This window comes from Fusarium musae, chromosome 5 (genome assembly GCF_019915245.1).
Source record: "Fusarium musae strain F31 chromosome 5, whole genome shotgun sequence".
Classification (NCBI taxonomy): Eukaryota; Fungi; Ascomycota; class Sordariomycetes; order Hypocreales; family Nectriaceae; genus Fusarium; species Fusarium musae.
In genome coordinates, this window is record NC_058391.1 from 3747982 (window position 1) to 3762365 (window position 14384).

Here is a 14384-nt window from a genome sequence, read left to right on the forward strand (position 1 = left end):
GCCCAACCAGACCAACTCGCTCGCTCACCGTTGTCCAGAATGGGGTTTCAGCTGCTTACTGGTCTCTAGCTAGTGCCCTCGTATTCTATTCTGAGTTTTGATAGCTGGCTTTCTTCGCTTCGCCAAAAGAAAAAAAAAACAGGCAGCAACACATGAAGGTTCTCAGAACACCAACCTAAACCCCTCAGTTCGCCTTCTAAGAATCATTGGCTTGTTCACGATTGACCCTCAGCATCTGCGTTACATTGCACACCGAATGCAAGGGAGATCTGCCCGTGACACGGCAAAAAGCGGTACGGTATGGTGGCTGCGTAGTTGCGGGTTGCCGGGCGGGCCGACTAGCTCATGCATCTAGTGGCACGCTGAGCCGTTTCCCCAGCCAAACCTCGATGGTTCAGCTCGCCACAATATGCCCAATTCGCAATATTGCTGCGCCAAAGTGAGGGGAAGCCAATGGCAGGAATGTGATATGTTCACTTTTGTGAGACTGCATGAGATACTGCGTCGAGAGGGGAGGGACTGCTGACTGACAATGGGTATAAGAAATATGGCTTACTTCCTCAACTGGAGTGTCTTTTTCTCTTTGAACTTCGACAGGTTTTAGATTTCAGTCCCGAATCTTCTGATCAGAAAAACATCTGGAATTCTACTTGTCACTTAGCGAAAATGGCTAAACGTGCTGAGCAGCTCCCGGCAATGCCGCCCCAGGACCCTTCACTGCAGGTCCCAAGCGGTCTGCGCGTTGCTTACGCCAAGCATCTTCTTGACAAACATCTCCGCAGCCTACGATTTGAACTGAACGATGGTGTCAGTCGCAATGAACCTCTTCCCGCAATAGGCCATGCACCATATAAGGGGCATGAAAATCCCTTGGAGCATCTCTCCGAGTACAAGGGTCGCGTTGCCATCGTTGGTGCTGGCGTCACCGGCTTGTACCTTGCTATGATGCTCAAGTACCTCAAGATCCCCAATGTGGATATCTATGAGGCGTCAAACAGGATTGGTGGTCGCGTATATACGTATCCCTTTGAGCAGGAAAACGCATCCCCTCATAATTACTATGACATTGGGGCCATGCGTATCCCCGAGATTGACGCAATGCAATCGTTAGTTCGCCAAATAATCTAAATGACCGACATACTAAAGTATGACAGGACACTTACCCTCATCGAAGAGCTGGATCTTCCGAAAACGAAGTACGTTCTTAATGCTAAGTGCGAGCCCCAGATGCATTGGTACTCCAACACCGAATCGCCAGAGTAAGGAGACCTACGTTCCACTTCGAGGAGAAGAAACCTGACCTTGAGTAGCGGTACACCATATGATGATCGGATGAACGAGATCATAAAGAGTATCGGGTCAAACTGGGACGAGAGGTTCGCGGAATGGATCAAAACTGGCAAGGATAACCATTCTACCAGAGGATGGCTCATGTTCACCGACCCCCAGTAGGTATCTCGCTGACAGTCTTTTGCAATTGCTAATGCCATTTCAAGGTGGACTTATGACCAGACTGAAGAAGCTGAATCCGCTTCTACGTGAGTCCTGGGATCTAGTGACACCGTCTAGTACTAACACCATGCAGCTCTACTGGTCTATTCGAGCAGTCCTTCGTCGAATCCCTATGTGATTTCAGCGATTTTCAGGCCACGGATGGTAAGCCCTGGTGGCGTCTTGAAGGCGGCATGACAGTCGTCACCGAGAAGATGAACCAATGCATCGAAGATCCTAAGTGGGCTCCCCACAACCCTGTCTCTCTTAAAGTCACCAAAAATACGCCTGTCGAAGCTATGACAGAGAACCATCAGGAGAATAAGATCGAGGTTACTGTCAACGGGGCTGGGGGAACCAAGACAGTGGCATACGACATGGTCTTCAACACCACCGCCATGGGTCCTCTCCAGCGCATGGACATCTCTGGCCTCGTCCCCGGTTTTGGCCTTCCTCAGACTCAGAGGAACATTCTCACCGGTATTAGAGCACTTAGCTATGATCGATCCTGCAAGGTCGCAGTGAAGTTCAAGAGCCGTTGGTGGAAGAACATGTACAAAGCTTCCAAGAACGGCAGCACCTTTGGCGGCGTATCGGGCTCGGACCTGCCAAGCAGCAACATTGTCTACCCATCCTGGGATGATGGAGATGAGAACTCTGCAGTGCTTATGACGTCTTATACCTGGGCCCAGGATGCTACGCGAATGGGATCGCTGATTCCTGATTACACGAAGCAGAAACCGCATATCGACGACGCTGTCGTTACTCAGTGCTTCCAAGATCTCGTCAAGCTCTGGGGACAGAGCGAGGACCCGAAAATTACCGTCGAGTTTCTTAGAGACCAGTATCTCGAGCACCACGCTTTCGCTTGGTCTCACGATCCCTACACCGGCGGTGCCTTCGCTCTTTTCGGCCCTGGCCAATTCAGTTTTATCTACCCCCAGTTCCAGCAGCTCCTCTGCGATGGTAAGTTCGCTATCTGCGGCGAGGCTCTTAGTCCTCATCACGCGTGGATCTCTGGATCCTTGGATAGCGGATACCTCACCATGCTGCGATGGCTAGTCCATCTTGAGGATAACGATAGGGCTGATGCATTGAAGAAGGCATGGTTTGGACGTGGAAAGGGCGAACATACTGCTGAGTATGATGGGAAGTTGATGAGATGGACTGTTGAGCTGGGCCAGCAAGCGGCTAGGAAGACCCGAAAGAGGCATTACTGAGACTGATGTGGCTCGGATTGATGGAAGTTTCGTTGTGTGACGCGACTGTTTTCAACTGGCGACGCGAGCTCAGATGGAAGATACGAAGACGGAGAGGCTCACGTATGTCGGATGCATCGAATTTGGGATTTTATAACACATCTGAATTTGATTGAATCGGAAGAAAAAGGGCCTGAGTATCGCATTCATCTAAAGTCGCTTCCGTGCAAGTATTTGACATCGCTAGTAACATTTATTGCGGATGAGTTTTGGCTGAATCCGACTGTCTCAGCATTTCATAGGCTTCTGACAAATCTTGACCATATAGATCCGCCTGATGAAGGCATCTTGGTAGCCAAAAATCACTTGAAGAATGTCGCCTGGAATTGTTGGCCGCATCGGGATTGGATCTTGGCTTGACACATTCCTCACGCCCGATGGTCCGTCCCGGCATGACTGTGCAATGCACCACGTATCGGTTCACAAAAAGACAGTAATGATCACTAAAGTAAAAGGAAAGAATAGCGAATTGCACATAGAGTAGTCTTGACATCAACTGACGAAGCTCATACTATGCTGTTCTGCTATTGTTTGTGTAACAAGAGAAAACGACATCAACGGAATCAGTGACGTTAGTTCAATTACTAGGCTTCAGACTAATCGAAGCCGACCAAAACTGGATCTTGGGTCCCTAATCGGCCCAGTCTAGTCCGCTACTCTATGCTGGAATGGGCTGGAACAACTTTGCGTAACGGAATGGGTTTTGTAATAGTGCCACAAGTGGCAAGCCCGATCACACATAAATCTGCTTAAAGCGCAGTCGCGGCCATGTACTTAAGTTGTATAGAAACAGAGACTCGGATCAAGCATAAGGCTCTCCGCACCAGACCATCAACGCATCATCACTCAAAAGGCAAGCAATGAAGCTGACTACCATCTTACAATCTGCAGCGCTTGCTGCAGCCTCTCTCACCGAGCTATCCCAAGCCCAGGCCTTCACTCCCCGTGGCTTCACAACACCCAAGCGCAAAGAACTATGGCAGCCAGAAGTTGGTACACCATGGCAGATCATCCTCTCTGAGGTCGTCAAAGTTCCTAAGGCTGGCGTTAGCTCCATGACTCCAGATGTACCTATCTGGGATATGGATCTCTTCGAGACCCCGAAAAGCACAATCACCGGTATGCAGAAGGGAGGGAAGAAAATTATCTGTTACTTTAGCGCTGGCTCGTGGGAGAACTGGCGTAAAGACAAAGATAGTTTTCCGAAGAAAGACCTTGGTAAGGTCATGGACGGCTGGCCTGATGAGAGATGGGTGAATATCAGCAGTGTTGGTGTGAGAGCTATCATGGCGCAACGGATCAAGTTGGCGGCGGAGAAGGGATGCGATGCTATTGATCCTGACAACATGGATGGATATGTAAGTCACCTATTAAAGCGACTGGACAACCCACTAATCACCACTACAGCAAAACGACAACGGTCTAGGCCTCACCGAACAAGACACCATTTCATATGTCAAGTTCCTCTCTGCAGAAGCAGCCAAGTATAACATGGTTATGGGTATGAAGAACGGCGGAGATGTCACAGAAGAGGTTCTTCCATATGTCGCCTTCTGCATCAACGAGTCTTGCATTCAATATTCCGAGTGCGACTTGTATCAGCCCTACATCGACGCGGGCAAGCCAGTCTTTAATATCGAGTACCCCAAGGGCGCACCAAAGGTGAAGCCTAAGGATAAGAAGAAGATTTGTTCCACTAGTGGTGCCGCAGAAGGATCAGATGACTTTAGTAAGGTCATCAAGAAGATGAATCTGGATAAATGGGTCATGTATTGCTAGGGTTTCTTTGGACTATTCAGCATGGGGAGATATTTACTTTTGCATTTCTTAATTCGAGTTCATCTCTTGTCTCATTAAGTATGAGCGGGCTTTCTGAAACAGGGCATTTGAGAAGCTTCTCAGTGGCATGGAGCCACGGAATAGCAGGCCCAAATATAGACGGCAGAAGGTAAAGTAAGTCATAGTATGTATTTTAATGTCTTCAAGACAGATGATAACTATATACGTGTAACTTAAGGCTAAGCGGCCAGCATCTAATCGCATGGCAGCTTAGTTAGTGCCGCTGCATCCAACAAAGTTGTTGCCGGAAGCACCAGTGTGAGTAATGGCACCAGCATACTCGCAGTTGGTGTTGATGACAACACGGTCAGCACCAGGGGAACCTGAAGACACGTCAGAAAATAATCTTGATTCGTAGCTACTTCTCAACTTACCACCAGTGTAAACACCACCGCTCTTGATGGGGAACTCCTGGTAGGGACCGTCGACAGGGAAATCAAAGCCCTCGTAGTTGTTGTAAGTGTGAGGATAGGTGGAGCTGCCAGCAGTGTCGTCGTTCTGGTAGTACTGGCAAGCAGCGTTGGCAGCAGCGCGAACTTGAGAGGCGGAGTAGTTGGTGCTGCCGCAGGTGGTGGCGGACTGACGGCTCTCAATGGGGCCGGCGACAGCCAGGCTGACAAGAGCAGCGAGAGCAGCGATAGACTAAGAACGGGGTCAGCATTGATTTTGTCCCAGTGTGTTCTTGAGGGTATGGTGTACCTTGAAGAAGAGCATCTTGTCAATGAGTATACAACAACCAACGATGGATGAGAGCGTGTAGGAATAGTTACATCATTGTTAAGAGCTCCCTCACAGATTTTATAGCTGATGATCTCTATGTCCTGTGTATACACGGAACACCAAACATATTAGTCCGTTGAAACCTCGGTGTCCCAAAACATGTAGATCTTCAGAGAGAGAGGCAGGTGGATGAACGCATGAGTCCGATTGGCCGCATAATTCACTAAGTTTCGAGATAGTATCACCACCTGCTTAATTCGGATGTAGGTCCGGCAGATGGGCAGATGTAGCTGGGCGTAGTCTGGCCAGTCACATCAAAATCCCGCACCAAGAGCGGGTCGTGATCGGCATATAATTGTCTCAGCCAGCGCCCATGTGTTGCTCTTATCGCAACCATTGGAGCCCTTTTGTATTTCATCCTCGGAAATCGGATGTGATACGCCGTGTTAGCGCCCAATCGTCTATCTTGTAATTCCGCTTCTTGTGCGCAATCCCTTCATCCTGCTTTCATTTCATGCTCTTTCTCCTTCGCTTCTCATCTCTCTCATTCATCTCCGCACGGAAAATGACCGACCTTACAAAGTTGCTGAGCGACAGCTCCGTATCGGCTCAACAAGCTGCTGAAAAGCTCGCGAGCCCTTGTCTGGAAGCTATCAAGAAGAATGAAGACGCTTCAAAGATTGAGGGGGATTTTGACGGTCTTTGGTCTTCGGTGCTCTCCGCTGCCGAGCAGACCCCCCACGACAAGCAAGGGAAGCTAGTGGAAACCTTGCATGCGATAAAGAGCATTCCGCAATCTGCAGAGGCAGCCAAGAAGGTTGTCGTTTGGGGTGAGGAGAAGCGCTGGGATGAGCTACCCATGTTTGGGGGCAAGGCACGCGAGCAGCTCGACATCGGTAAGCTCCGCTCTCCGACAATCTCCAAGACATACTGACTCTGATAAGCACAAGAAAAGTCGGATGAAGCCTTTGTCAATATCAACGGCTTCTTTGCGCGCGCAACTGCCGCTGGGGTTGATGACCTTAGCCTCTTCGCCATTTGGACTTTGCGCGAGGCGCTTGAGGACCCTGCTACTGATAAGATCTCGGAGACGTCGCCCAAGCTATTGAAGGCCTCTTCTGTATGGTTCATCTACGCTGCCGATGCTCTTGCGAAGGCGAGCAAGGATGGAAAGCAGTTCGACGGCAAAGTCGCCAAACCGGGTGCTAGCCTGGCGGAGTTTAAGGACGAAGCCGGTTGGAGGGGCTTCAACAATGACAGATGGAAGGTCTGGCTGGATCGGTTGTCGACTTTGAAAGAAGCAGATGTCCCAGAGGAGACCAAATCGTTGGTGGTTCAAGCGCTGAGTGGTATAAGAAAGGCTTAGGTGAAGACATCCTCTAATTAAAACAATACATCGATTTTGATTGACCGTTTAGTAAGATTTACTTGCTTGTTTTGATTCGTCGATATCAGCCAATGAGAAAACCAACGCCATGTTATGATGTCCGCAGCCTGATTCTGTTCAACCTGCAGGAAATGTCAGCCGCACGTCGAAACCCCTCATTCATTTCATCATATTCACTACTGTTTTGATAATCGACTGCAAATGGCTCTAGTGATACGAGATGTCTCCGCGTTGAAGCCGGACATCCGTCTGGCTCAGGCGGTATCAGAGTTTGAAGCAGCGCTTACAGCTGAACAAAAAGTCACCTTCAGAGCCTCGCGAACTGCAGCGATCAGCACAGCACCAACCATGTCCGACGTCATGCGTCTCACAGCAGAGATGGATCTCAAGGCCACGAGCAAGCATGGTCGCATACGATGTTTTGGACCGCGATTAACCAACATGCTTCAAGCTATTCAGCAGTTTGCAGCCCTGGGTGACATCGTCGTCGGCGGGTCCCAGAACCTCATCGCATGTGGAGTCTGGTCCGCTGCGAGAATGACTGTTCATGTGAGAGCCAAGAGATGATAACTATTACCTGAATCGCACTAATGTCCTTGTTGTAGGTGATGACCGGATACTTGACGCATCTAGAGAAGCTTTCAGTCCTGTTTATGACCGTCGGCCGAAACGCACCCCGATATCAAGCAATGGCTGCCATATATCCGAAGTCCAAGAACCTGCAACGATATCTCTGTGAATACTTTATCATTGTCACCAAACTGTGTTATGAACTGGTTACCTGGGTCCAAAAGCCAGCTTTGAATCGAATTTCAACTTCCCTCAGAGACCCTGACATGAAAGGCTTTCAGGCAGACCTGGAAACATGGTCCGCGTCCATCAAGGAAGAGGCCGATCTCTTGCTCAGCCAACGTTTCCAAGAGGAAGCCAAAGAAAACGCGACATTCAGATCGATAATATCGTATCGATCCGAATATATCCATCATCGACAAAAGATGGATAGAAGCATTCGCTTTCTGGACGCTTGCTCACAGCATGATTATCGCACGACATGGAAGCAGACGCGCAAGCGTGGGACAACTCGCACTCTACCTTCATACAGTGAATATCAGAAATGGAAAAGCACTCCGTATGTCGGTGCTTCAATTCTTTTCCGTGGAAAGTTGGGGGCAGGGAAATCTGTCCTCCTCGCGAATATCATCGATGATCTAAACCTCCTCCAAAACGCCATTACGCTATACTTCTTTGTGCGCCATGACACTCCCGACTCTCTCAGCTCTAGAACCATCTTTGGGTCTCTGGCTCGACAGCTGTTGGAAAGCTTCGTCAACGATAGCAGGTTCGATCACATGTTCGCGGAGCGCTTATCTCAACTAGACCTCGATGATATCATTGAGATCTTCCGAATCATCCCATCGCATGGTAGACCTGTATATATCGTACTCGATGGACTCGATGAATGCTCCACAGAAGAACAAGAAATTGTACTTCGCTGTCTATCATCCCTCAAGCCCAATGGTTATAAGATTTGCATGTCAGTCAGGACTCCTACAGAAAGCTCAGTATGGGAAGACCAGCATTTTGAACTTGACGAGTCTATACCAGAAGAAAATCAGGACATAGCCGACTTCGTGCAAGCTGAAGTCGATCAAAGAGTGCGAAATAAACGACTAGTTACTCTGGACCCGTTGCTGGTCCAAGACATCAAACAGGAGCTCATTGATGGCGCGTGTGGAATGTAAGTACCCAGAAAGCTGCAATTTCCTCACTGTCTGCTAAAAGCTTTCTCTGACAGGTTCCTGTGGGTTGCACTACAACTTGATTCGATATGTTCCGAAATGTCTGATAATGCAATACGTGAAGCAATTCGCGACCTTCCGCGGGATCTCACGCAAACGTATGAACGGAACCTACTCAAGTCCAGCTCAAGCGACTGCAAGGGCTACCACATTAGAGTTTTCAAATTACTCGTTGGCGCTAGAGAACCTTTGAAGACAGAGCAGCTACGAGAGGCTGCCAGTGTCAAGACCGGACACACCATTTGGAGTCAACAGCAGCAGATCAGCAACATCCAGGCAGCTCTGAGGTTCTGTGGCTGTCTCGTGATGGTTGACGAAGAGGATGACACAGTCAGGTTCATCCATCACAGTGCTCGAAGTTTCTGCCTCAACTCACCCAGAAATGCAGCAGAATGGACCTTTACTGAGAGGGAAGCCAATCTTGCCATTGCTGAGACATTGGTGACCTATCTCAGCTACAATATCTTTGACACCAGGCTGTCTAAGAACGTCATCCCTAAAATTGATGCCAACGGCATGCCTGCAAAGGTTATGTTGAGCACAATGACAAAACGCCAGATTGGGAGTCGCGTCACAAGCAAGCTGTTCAGATTCAAACCTCAACTTCAACAGAATATCGGCCCAACTCTCGCTGAACTTGGCCCCAGTTATCAAGAGAGCCATGTGCAAGAATTCTTCTTGCTTTCATATGCCAAGAGTAACTGGATTCGGCATACTGCGCAATTAGAGAGTCTTCCGTCGCTGCCCCATTGGTATCATTTGCTGGATCATGCTACCTTTGGGATCAAAAGCAATGATATTGATGAAGCTGTGCGAAAATTTGCCGATCATATCGGCAGTAGCATAACCTTATCCCCTTGGAACTCATTATTATATGCACACCCACGGATGGCTTGGGCAATTTTCAATGGCCACATTCTTCTTCTCAGACACGAGATCATCAAGTATCGTGGAGTAAGGAAGCTACAGGCTTTTGTTACGCTTTGGCTTCTTTTAGTGAACCTTCCAGAACATGCCCTTTCACATCAACTAGACTATCATCTTGCTAGGTGGTTATGTCTGATGGCTATTCGCCTAGGTACAAGTCAGCCAGTGAAGATGCTCCTTTTACGTCGGCTTTCAGCTTCTGATGATTGCTTTATTGAATTCGCTCGCGAAGCTATACTTTCTTCTGACGCTGAAGCCTTTACCTTTTTCCTGAATCGTTTCACGACGGAGGATGTTCAGCATTTCAAAAACAATGCATATCTAATAGAGTGGGCAATATCATCTGGAAACGCAACAATGCTCTATCTTCTCGTAGGCAAAGGCCTAGCTACAGATCCCATCGTCAACGGGCGTGGCATTACTCAAGCGTTGAAACTCAACGTTCCAGATGAACTCAAGTTTCGCTTAGTAAATGGTCTTTTTCGTACTGCTTTCGACGTAGGTACCCTTGGAGAAGACGAGCTTTATGGAGCGATTGCACTGTTTCGTTATCGTACCAGCCTCCAAAACGTGTCCCATACATTTCGAAAGGTGTTGGCCTCGAGTAGCCGCATATCTAGCCGAAAAGAGGATATCCTTTTGCGCATGGCATGCATATGGGAACATGAGGAAGAGACTCTATTTCAATTCTTAGATACTACTGATGCGAGTACATTGGGAAGAGGCTGTCTCGACATTGCACTTCGTGGTCCTTTCAAAGACCGAAGGAAACTCATCTGGACTCTTCTTAATTTCGGTGCTCAGGCAACTACTGAAGTAGTGGACCGAGCCTTGGAGTTACGATATTGGAACCTTGCATTACATTTCCTCACAAAGATCAAACCTAATTTCTCGTATCCTTATTTGTACTCTGCTACCACTAGCGATTCGGTAGCTACCATCGACTCATTCCTCAACAATGCTGAGCTCAAAAAGGACCTGCATATTGACATACCACAGCAATGTCAGTTGCCTATCGTGCAAACATATGGTTGGGCGAAATGGCAGTTCTACTTCGGACCTCCATTTGTTGGAGATGGGTACTGGGGAGCGCTTGGTGCTCAAACCCGCGGCCTTACCGACAACATACATTCACAGCTCACCACGACGCAGGACCCCAGTAATGCGCGGTTCTCTAGCCAATTTAAAAACAACCGGAGCGACATGACACTGGCTGTTGAGACAACTGTATTCATGACGGGTCTACAAAACCCACTACGACCCCAGACCCCGTGCTTGAGACTTAGTACCCCAAGCAGCTTCGAAGTTATTTCCGCACTCACCAGAAGATGGCAATCAATATCGGACAGCCTTGCCTTGCTGGATACCGACGAAAACTCCGTCATGATGACCCATTATGAGAATTACTATCCGATTTGGGATAGCATAAGTCGAAACAATGACTTCGGTCGCTGGTTGCTGCCAGACTCATTCTGGGACACTCCAAAGATTCGGCGACTCGTTGAACAGCGTAGGTATCTGACGCGTAGAAATGACGAAGACGCCCATTGGGGATTACAAATTCTAAGCAAATGCCTTGCTTTGTTTTCGAATCTACCGCCTGGATCGACCCTAGACGCCGTGGACGAGGTAGGACTATCCTTTCCGTCGAAACCCTACGAATGGCCACAGTTTTCAGGAAGACTCTTGTCCAACCCAACCTACATGGCTCTCCGCATTCAATGGCTAAGGACTTTGGGAGTCATGTTCAACAAAGGGCTGCTTACAAAGTGGAATATTACTGAGCAATTGTTAGTAGAAATGGGTAGTATGGTTGAGGTCCTGCCTGGAATGATTGACATGTACCCAGGGCTTGCACATCGTCTTGACGACCATTCCACTATGCCTGAGACTCTCGAAGCAGCCTTTCTCGGTGCTGAGGGCAGGGAGGTTCTCGCAAGTCTGGTCCGTCAGATTCGCAACTGGGCTATAAATGTTTGCTTGTGGATTGAAACAGTGGACACAGGAATATTCATGTGGTCTATGGGTGAGAACGCTCCTCTATCGTTCATAAGGGCATTCCAATCATTTCTCGAAGTGGGTGTCTTTGATGAAGACATGGAGATGCTAGAACGATCACTGGATGTTGCTAGGGGGAAAGTACCAGAGCTAGAGTGAATACTTATCGGATATTTCTTATTCACAACTTCCCCTTTAACGGGAAGACTGCCCAACTCGCCTTTGCTCTTGCATATTACTTTCCATTCCCATCCTTAATTACCGCGTAAGCCACGAATGAAGCTCCGTCATCTGATATATCTCCCATACTCGCGGTGATTTGGATGACCTTGGGAACTCGTAGCGGTCGGAGATATTGAACTTCTATGCCTTGGGTGGCTATCATATTCGTTACCAAGTCGAGCATTCCAGGGTTTGTTTTAGGCGAACATCTCCCGGTGACTTTGGTAGGTATCATGCCATTTTGCAAGCGAGCGTTGAGAATGCCCAGAACGCCCATGACATCGTCTAGAAGTGTTGCTTGAACACCGCCATGGCAAATGTCTCCAAATCCGCAGACACCATCGCCCAAGGCGAAGAATACAGTGCAAGTCTCAAGGGGGAGCCAGCGCGTCTTGGGTTCGGAATTCAGAGTCGGCGCGGATGAAGGGTCGTGGAACAGCACCATGCGATGAGAGATGCCTTGTCTTCGGCTATATCAGGTTGCCACAAAATCTCAAAGAGTCTTTTGCCTCTGTTTCCCCCGTTTTGCATCACTTTCTCTCTTGAACTGCTGTACTTACTGCTTCACAACCTATCACTTGTTACTTGATTGAGTTCATCGACTTTGCACTAAAGATGTCTGGCCCAACGATTGTGCCTGGTGCTCAAAAGGATTTCGATTACTTCTTTGACATACCGTGGTGCCGTGATCAGTTCCTACATCCTGATGCAGTGGCCGTTCCCAGATTGGACGAGGAACAAGACGGCCGTGGAAGCACTGGAAAACTGTTTAGCGAGACACTCAATTCTCTCTAGTGAAGCTATTTAATGTGATCAGCGTAGCTGAGGGGCTTAGCGTTCAGGGCTAGGTAGCTGAATTGCCGAATGTGGTAATCCAGACTACTAGCCCTGTTGCCATGTAACAGATCATGACATGTTCAGCGCCACCGAGTCGGCAAAAGCAGGCAAAGTGTGGGAGGCATATAATGTAAAGGTCTTCAAAGCTTGTTTCAGAGATCAACTAATTTCCTTTCTCTTTCATATATCCAACGGCGTGTGATGCAAACATCAGCTGTCAAACAAGTCAACTCAGAACGACGCTCTCACAATCATCGTACCAGATGAAGACGCGAAAGTAAACTTGTATCCTTGAAATTGCACTAAAACTAGCTTATGCTACGGTCGTCTACTTCTTCAAAGTACCCGCAATCTGAGGCTTTAGGTACTTCGCAATGTAGTCATCGTTCTTCCAGCCCGACCAATCAGCCTTCTTCAGTCCCCAAGAATCATCAAACTCCTGAATGCCCTGACGAGTATAGTAGCGACCAACAATAACCCAGATGAACCAACTAGCCTTAACCTCGGGCAGATACTCCGACAAGCAGCTCACATAAGTATTGGCGGTATTGTAATCAGCACCATTCATAGCTTGACCAAACTCAGTCAGCATGACGGGGAAGACCTCGGCGACGTTAGGGTCGCTCTCGTTCATGGCCTGGAAACCCTTGTTGTAGAGGTTATAGCGAAGAGAAGAGCAGCTGGTTCCACTGTTCTCGTAGTTGTGAATCTCAAGAACGAGCTTATCCTTGCCGTAGCCGACAAAGTCATCTCGGTTGAAGACTTCACCTCCTGGTTGGAGCTTCTCACCGGAATAGAGGGGAGTGACGTAGGTGTCGTAGTTCATGCCGGAGATGACGATGATTGCATTGGGGTCGGCCTCGTGGACTGCATCGGCACCTTGGCGCATGTACTTGTAGAGATCACTCCAGTTGTATGACTTGTCACGGAGAGCGTTGTTGTTTGTAGGTTCACGGGGCTCGTTGCGCAGGGACTGGGTGATCTTGGCGGGCCATTTCTTGCTCTATTTATAGTCAGTATGATGGCATCGGGTACAGGAAGTGGTGAAGGAACATACGTGAGCAGCCATGTACTTGCCACCTCGTACCCAGTTGTCGACATTGAACTGTGTATCTCCCCACCAAGTGTTACCATCTGTACCGCCGCAGCACCACTTGGCCTCGGAGATGTGGTTGTCAAGGTCAATGTAGATCTGTTGACGCAGACACTCGGCAGCAATGGCGTCGTAAACCTAGCAGCCGGTCAATACTGTGCCAATTGTAGGTGCCTTAGTGATAATTACCTCAAGACGTGTCGTCTGAGCGGTGAAAGAAGGGTTGTTCTTCAACACCTTCTGAAGAATAATTGTACCATTCTCTTTTCCAAGGCCTTCCTCAAAGGCAGTCTTGAGATCGACATCCTTGCCATTGTTGGCATAGATCTGGTCAACAAGCTCAGTGGCAAAGGTGAGACGAATAGCGTTCATGCCAATGCTCTTGATATCGGAGAGAACATCCTTGATGGATTGGTACTGCAGACCTTCAGGGACCATGACTTCGCCGTGGCCAGGCCAGTTGGCTCCAGCGAGGCTGATCTTGTCGCCATTGGCGTTGACGATCCAACGACCCTCTGTCTTGAAAGGTCCGTTAGGCCATGCTGCTACAGCATTGCCGATAAGGCAGCTTAGTGCCAGGAGAGGGCTGACGAATAGCTTCATGATGGAGGAAGACGACGAATCTGGGAGTTTGATCCTGATTCGAAGGAGCAAACTTGCATGAGAATCTCGCAGACCTTATACTTTTTCCAATACGACACCTAATTAAACTCAAAACCACCGACGCTCCGGAGCGGACCGAGCTTCTTGGCAGCTCTCATCTCGTGCAGCAACACCTGACGTATGTCCTCCTGAACTAATGGTACGAGCAA

At 48.6% G+C, this 14384-nt stretch overlaps 7 protein-coding genes across 7 annotated transcripts; 5 read left to right on the top strand and 2 right to left on the bottom strand.

The window, feature by feature from the left end:
• Window positions 1-666: 666 nt before the first annotated feature.
• On the top strand, window positions 667-2711 carry J7337_007639 (uncharacterized protein; the record flags this gene model as incomplete). Its single annotated transcript, XM_044825276.1, has 4 exons — window positions 667-1106; window positions 1155-1259; window positions 1311-1448; window positions 1586-2711. The coding sequence occupies 4 exons, from the start codon at window positions 667-669 to the stop codon at window positions 2709-2711; spliced, it is 1809 nt and encodes a 602-aa protein (XP_044680933.1).
• An 899-nt stretch (window positions 2712-3610) lies between these two features.
• Window positions 3611-4529, top strand: J7337_007640 (uncharacterized protein; the record flags this gene model as incomplete). The annotated part of the gene is made up of 2 exons (XM_044825277.1): window positions 3611-4108; window positions 4158-4529. The coding sequence occupies 2 exons, from the start codon at window positions 3611-3613 to the stop codon at window positions 4527-4529; spliced, it is 870 nt and encodes a 289-aa protein (XP_044680934.1).
• A 270-nt stretch (window positions 4530-4799) lies between these two features.
• J7337_007641 (uncharacterized protein) lies at window positions 4800-5303 on the bottom strand (the record flags this gene model as incomplete). The annotated part of the gene is made up of 3 exons (XM_044825278.1): window positions 4800-4912; window positions 4964-5231; window positions 5289-5303. The coding sequence occupies 3 exons, from the start codon at window positions 5301-5303 to the stop codon at window positions 4800-4802; spliced, it is 396 nt and encodes a 131-aa protein (XP_044680935.1).
• A 571-nt stretch (window positions 5304-5874) lies between these two features.
• On the top strand, window positions 5875-6675 carry J7337_007642 (uncharacterized protein; the record flags this gene model as incomplete). Its single annotated transcript, XM_044825279.1, has 2 exons — window positions 5875-6205; window positions 6254-6675. The coding sequence occupies 2 exons, from the start codon at window positions 5875-5877 to the stop codon at window positions 6673-6675; spliced, it is 753 nt and encodes a 250-aa protein (XP_044680936.1).
• Window positions 6676-6897: 222 nt separating this feature from the next.
• Window positions 6898-8438, top strand: J7337_007643 (uncharacterized protein; the record flags this gene model as incomplete). The annotated part of the gene is made up of 2 exons (XM_044825280.1): window positions 6898-7245; window positions 7302-8438. 2 exons carry the CDS (start codon window positions 6898-6900, stop codon window positions 8436-8438), a joined length of 1485 nt encoding a protein of 494 aa, XP_044680937.1.
• A 96-nt stretch (window positions 8439-8534) lies between these two features.
• On the top strand, window positions 8535-11579 carry J7337_007644 (uncharacterized protein; the record flags this gene model as incomplete). Its single annotated transcript, XM_044825281.1, has 1 exon — window positions 8535-11579. One exon carries the CDS (start codon window positions 8535-8537, stop codon window positions 11577-11579), a length of 3045 nt encoding a protein of 1014 aa, XP_044680938.1.
• A 1228-nt stretch (window positions 11580-12807) lies between these two features.
• On the bottom strand, window positions 12808-14175 carry J7337_007645 (uncharacterized protein; the record flags this gene model as incomplete). Its single annotated transcript, XM_044825282.1, has 3 exons — window positions 12808-13482; window positions 13537-13710; window positions 13762-14175. 3 exons carry the CDS (start codon window positions 14173-14175, stop codon window positions 12808-12810), a joined length of 1263 nt encoding a protein of 420 aa, XP_044680939.1.
• Window positions 14176-14384: the final 209 nt, after the last annotated feature.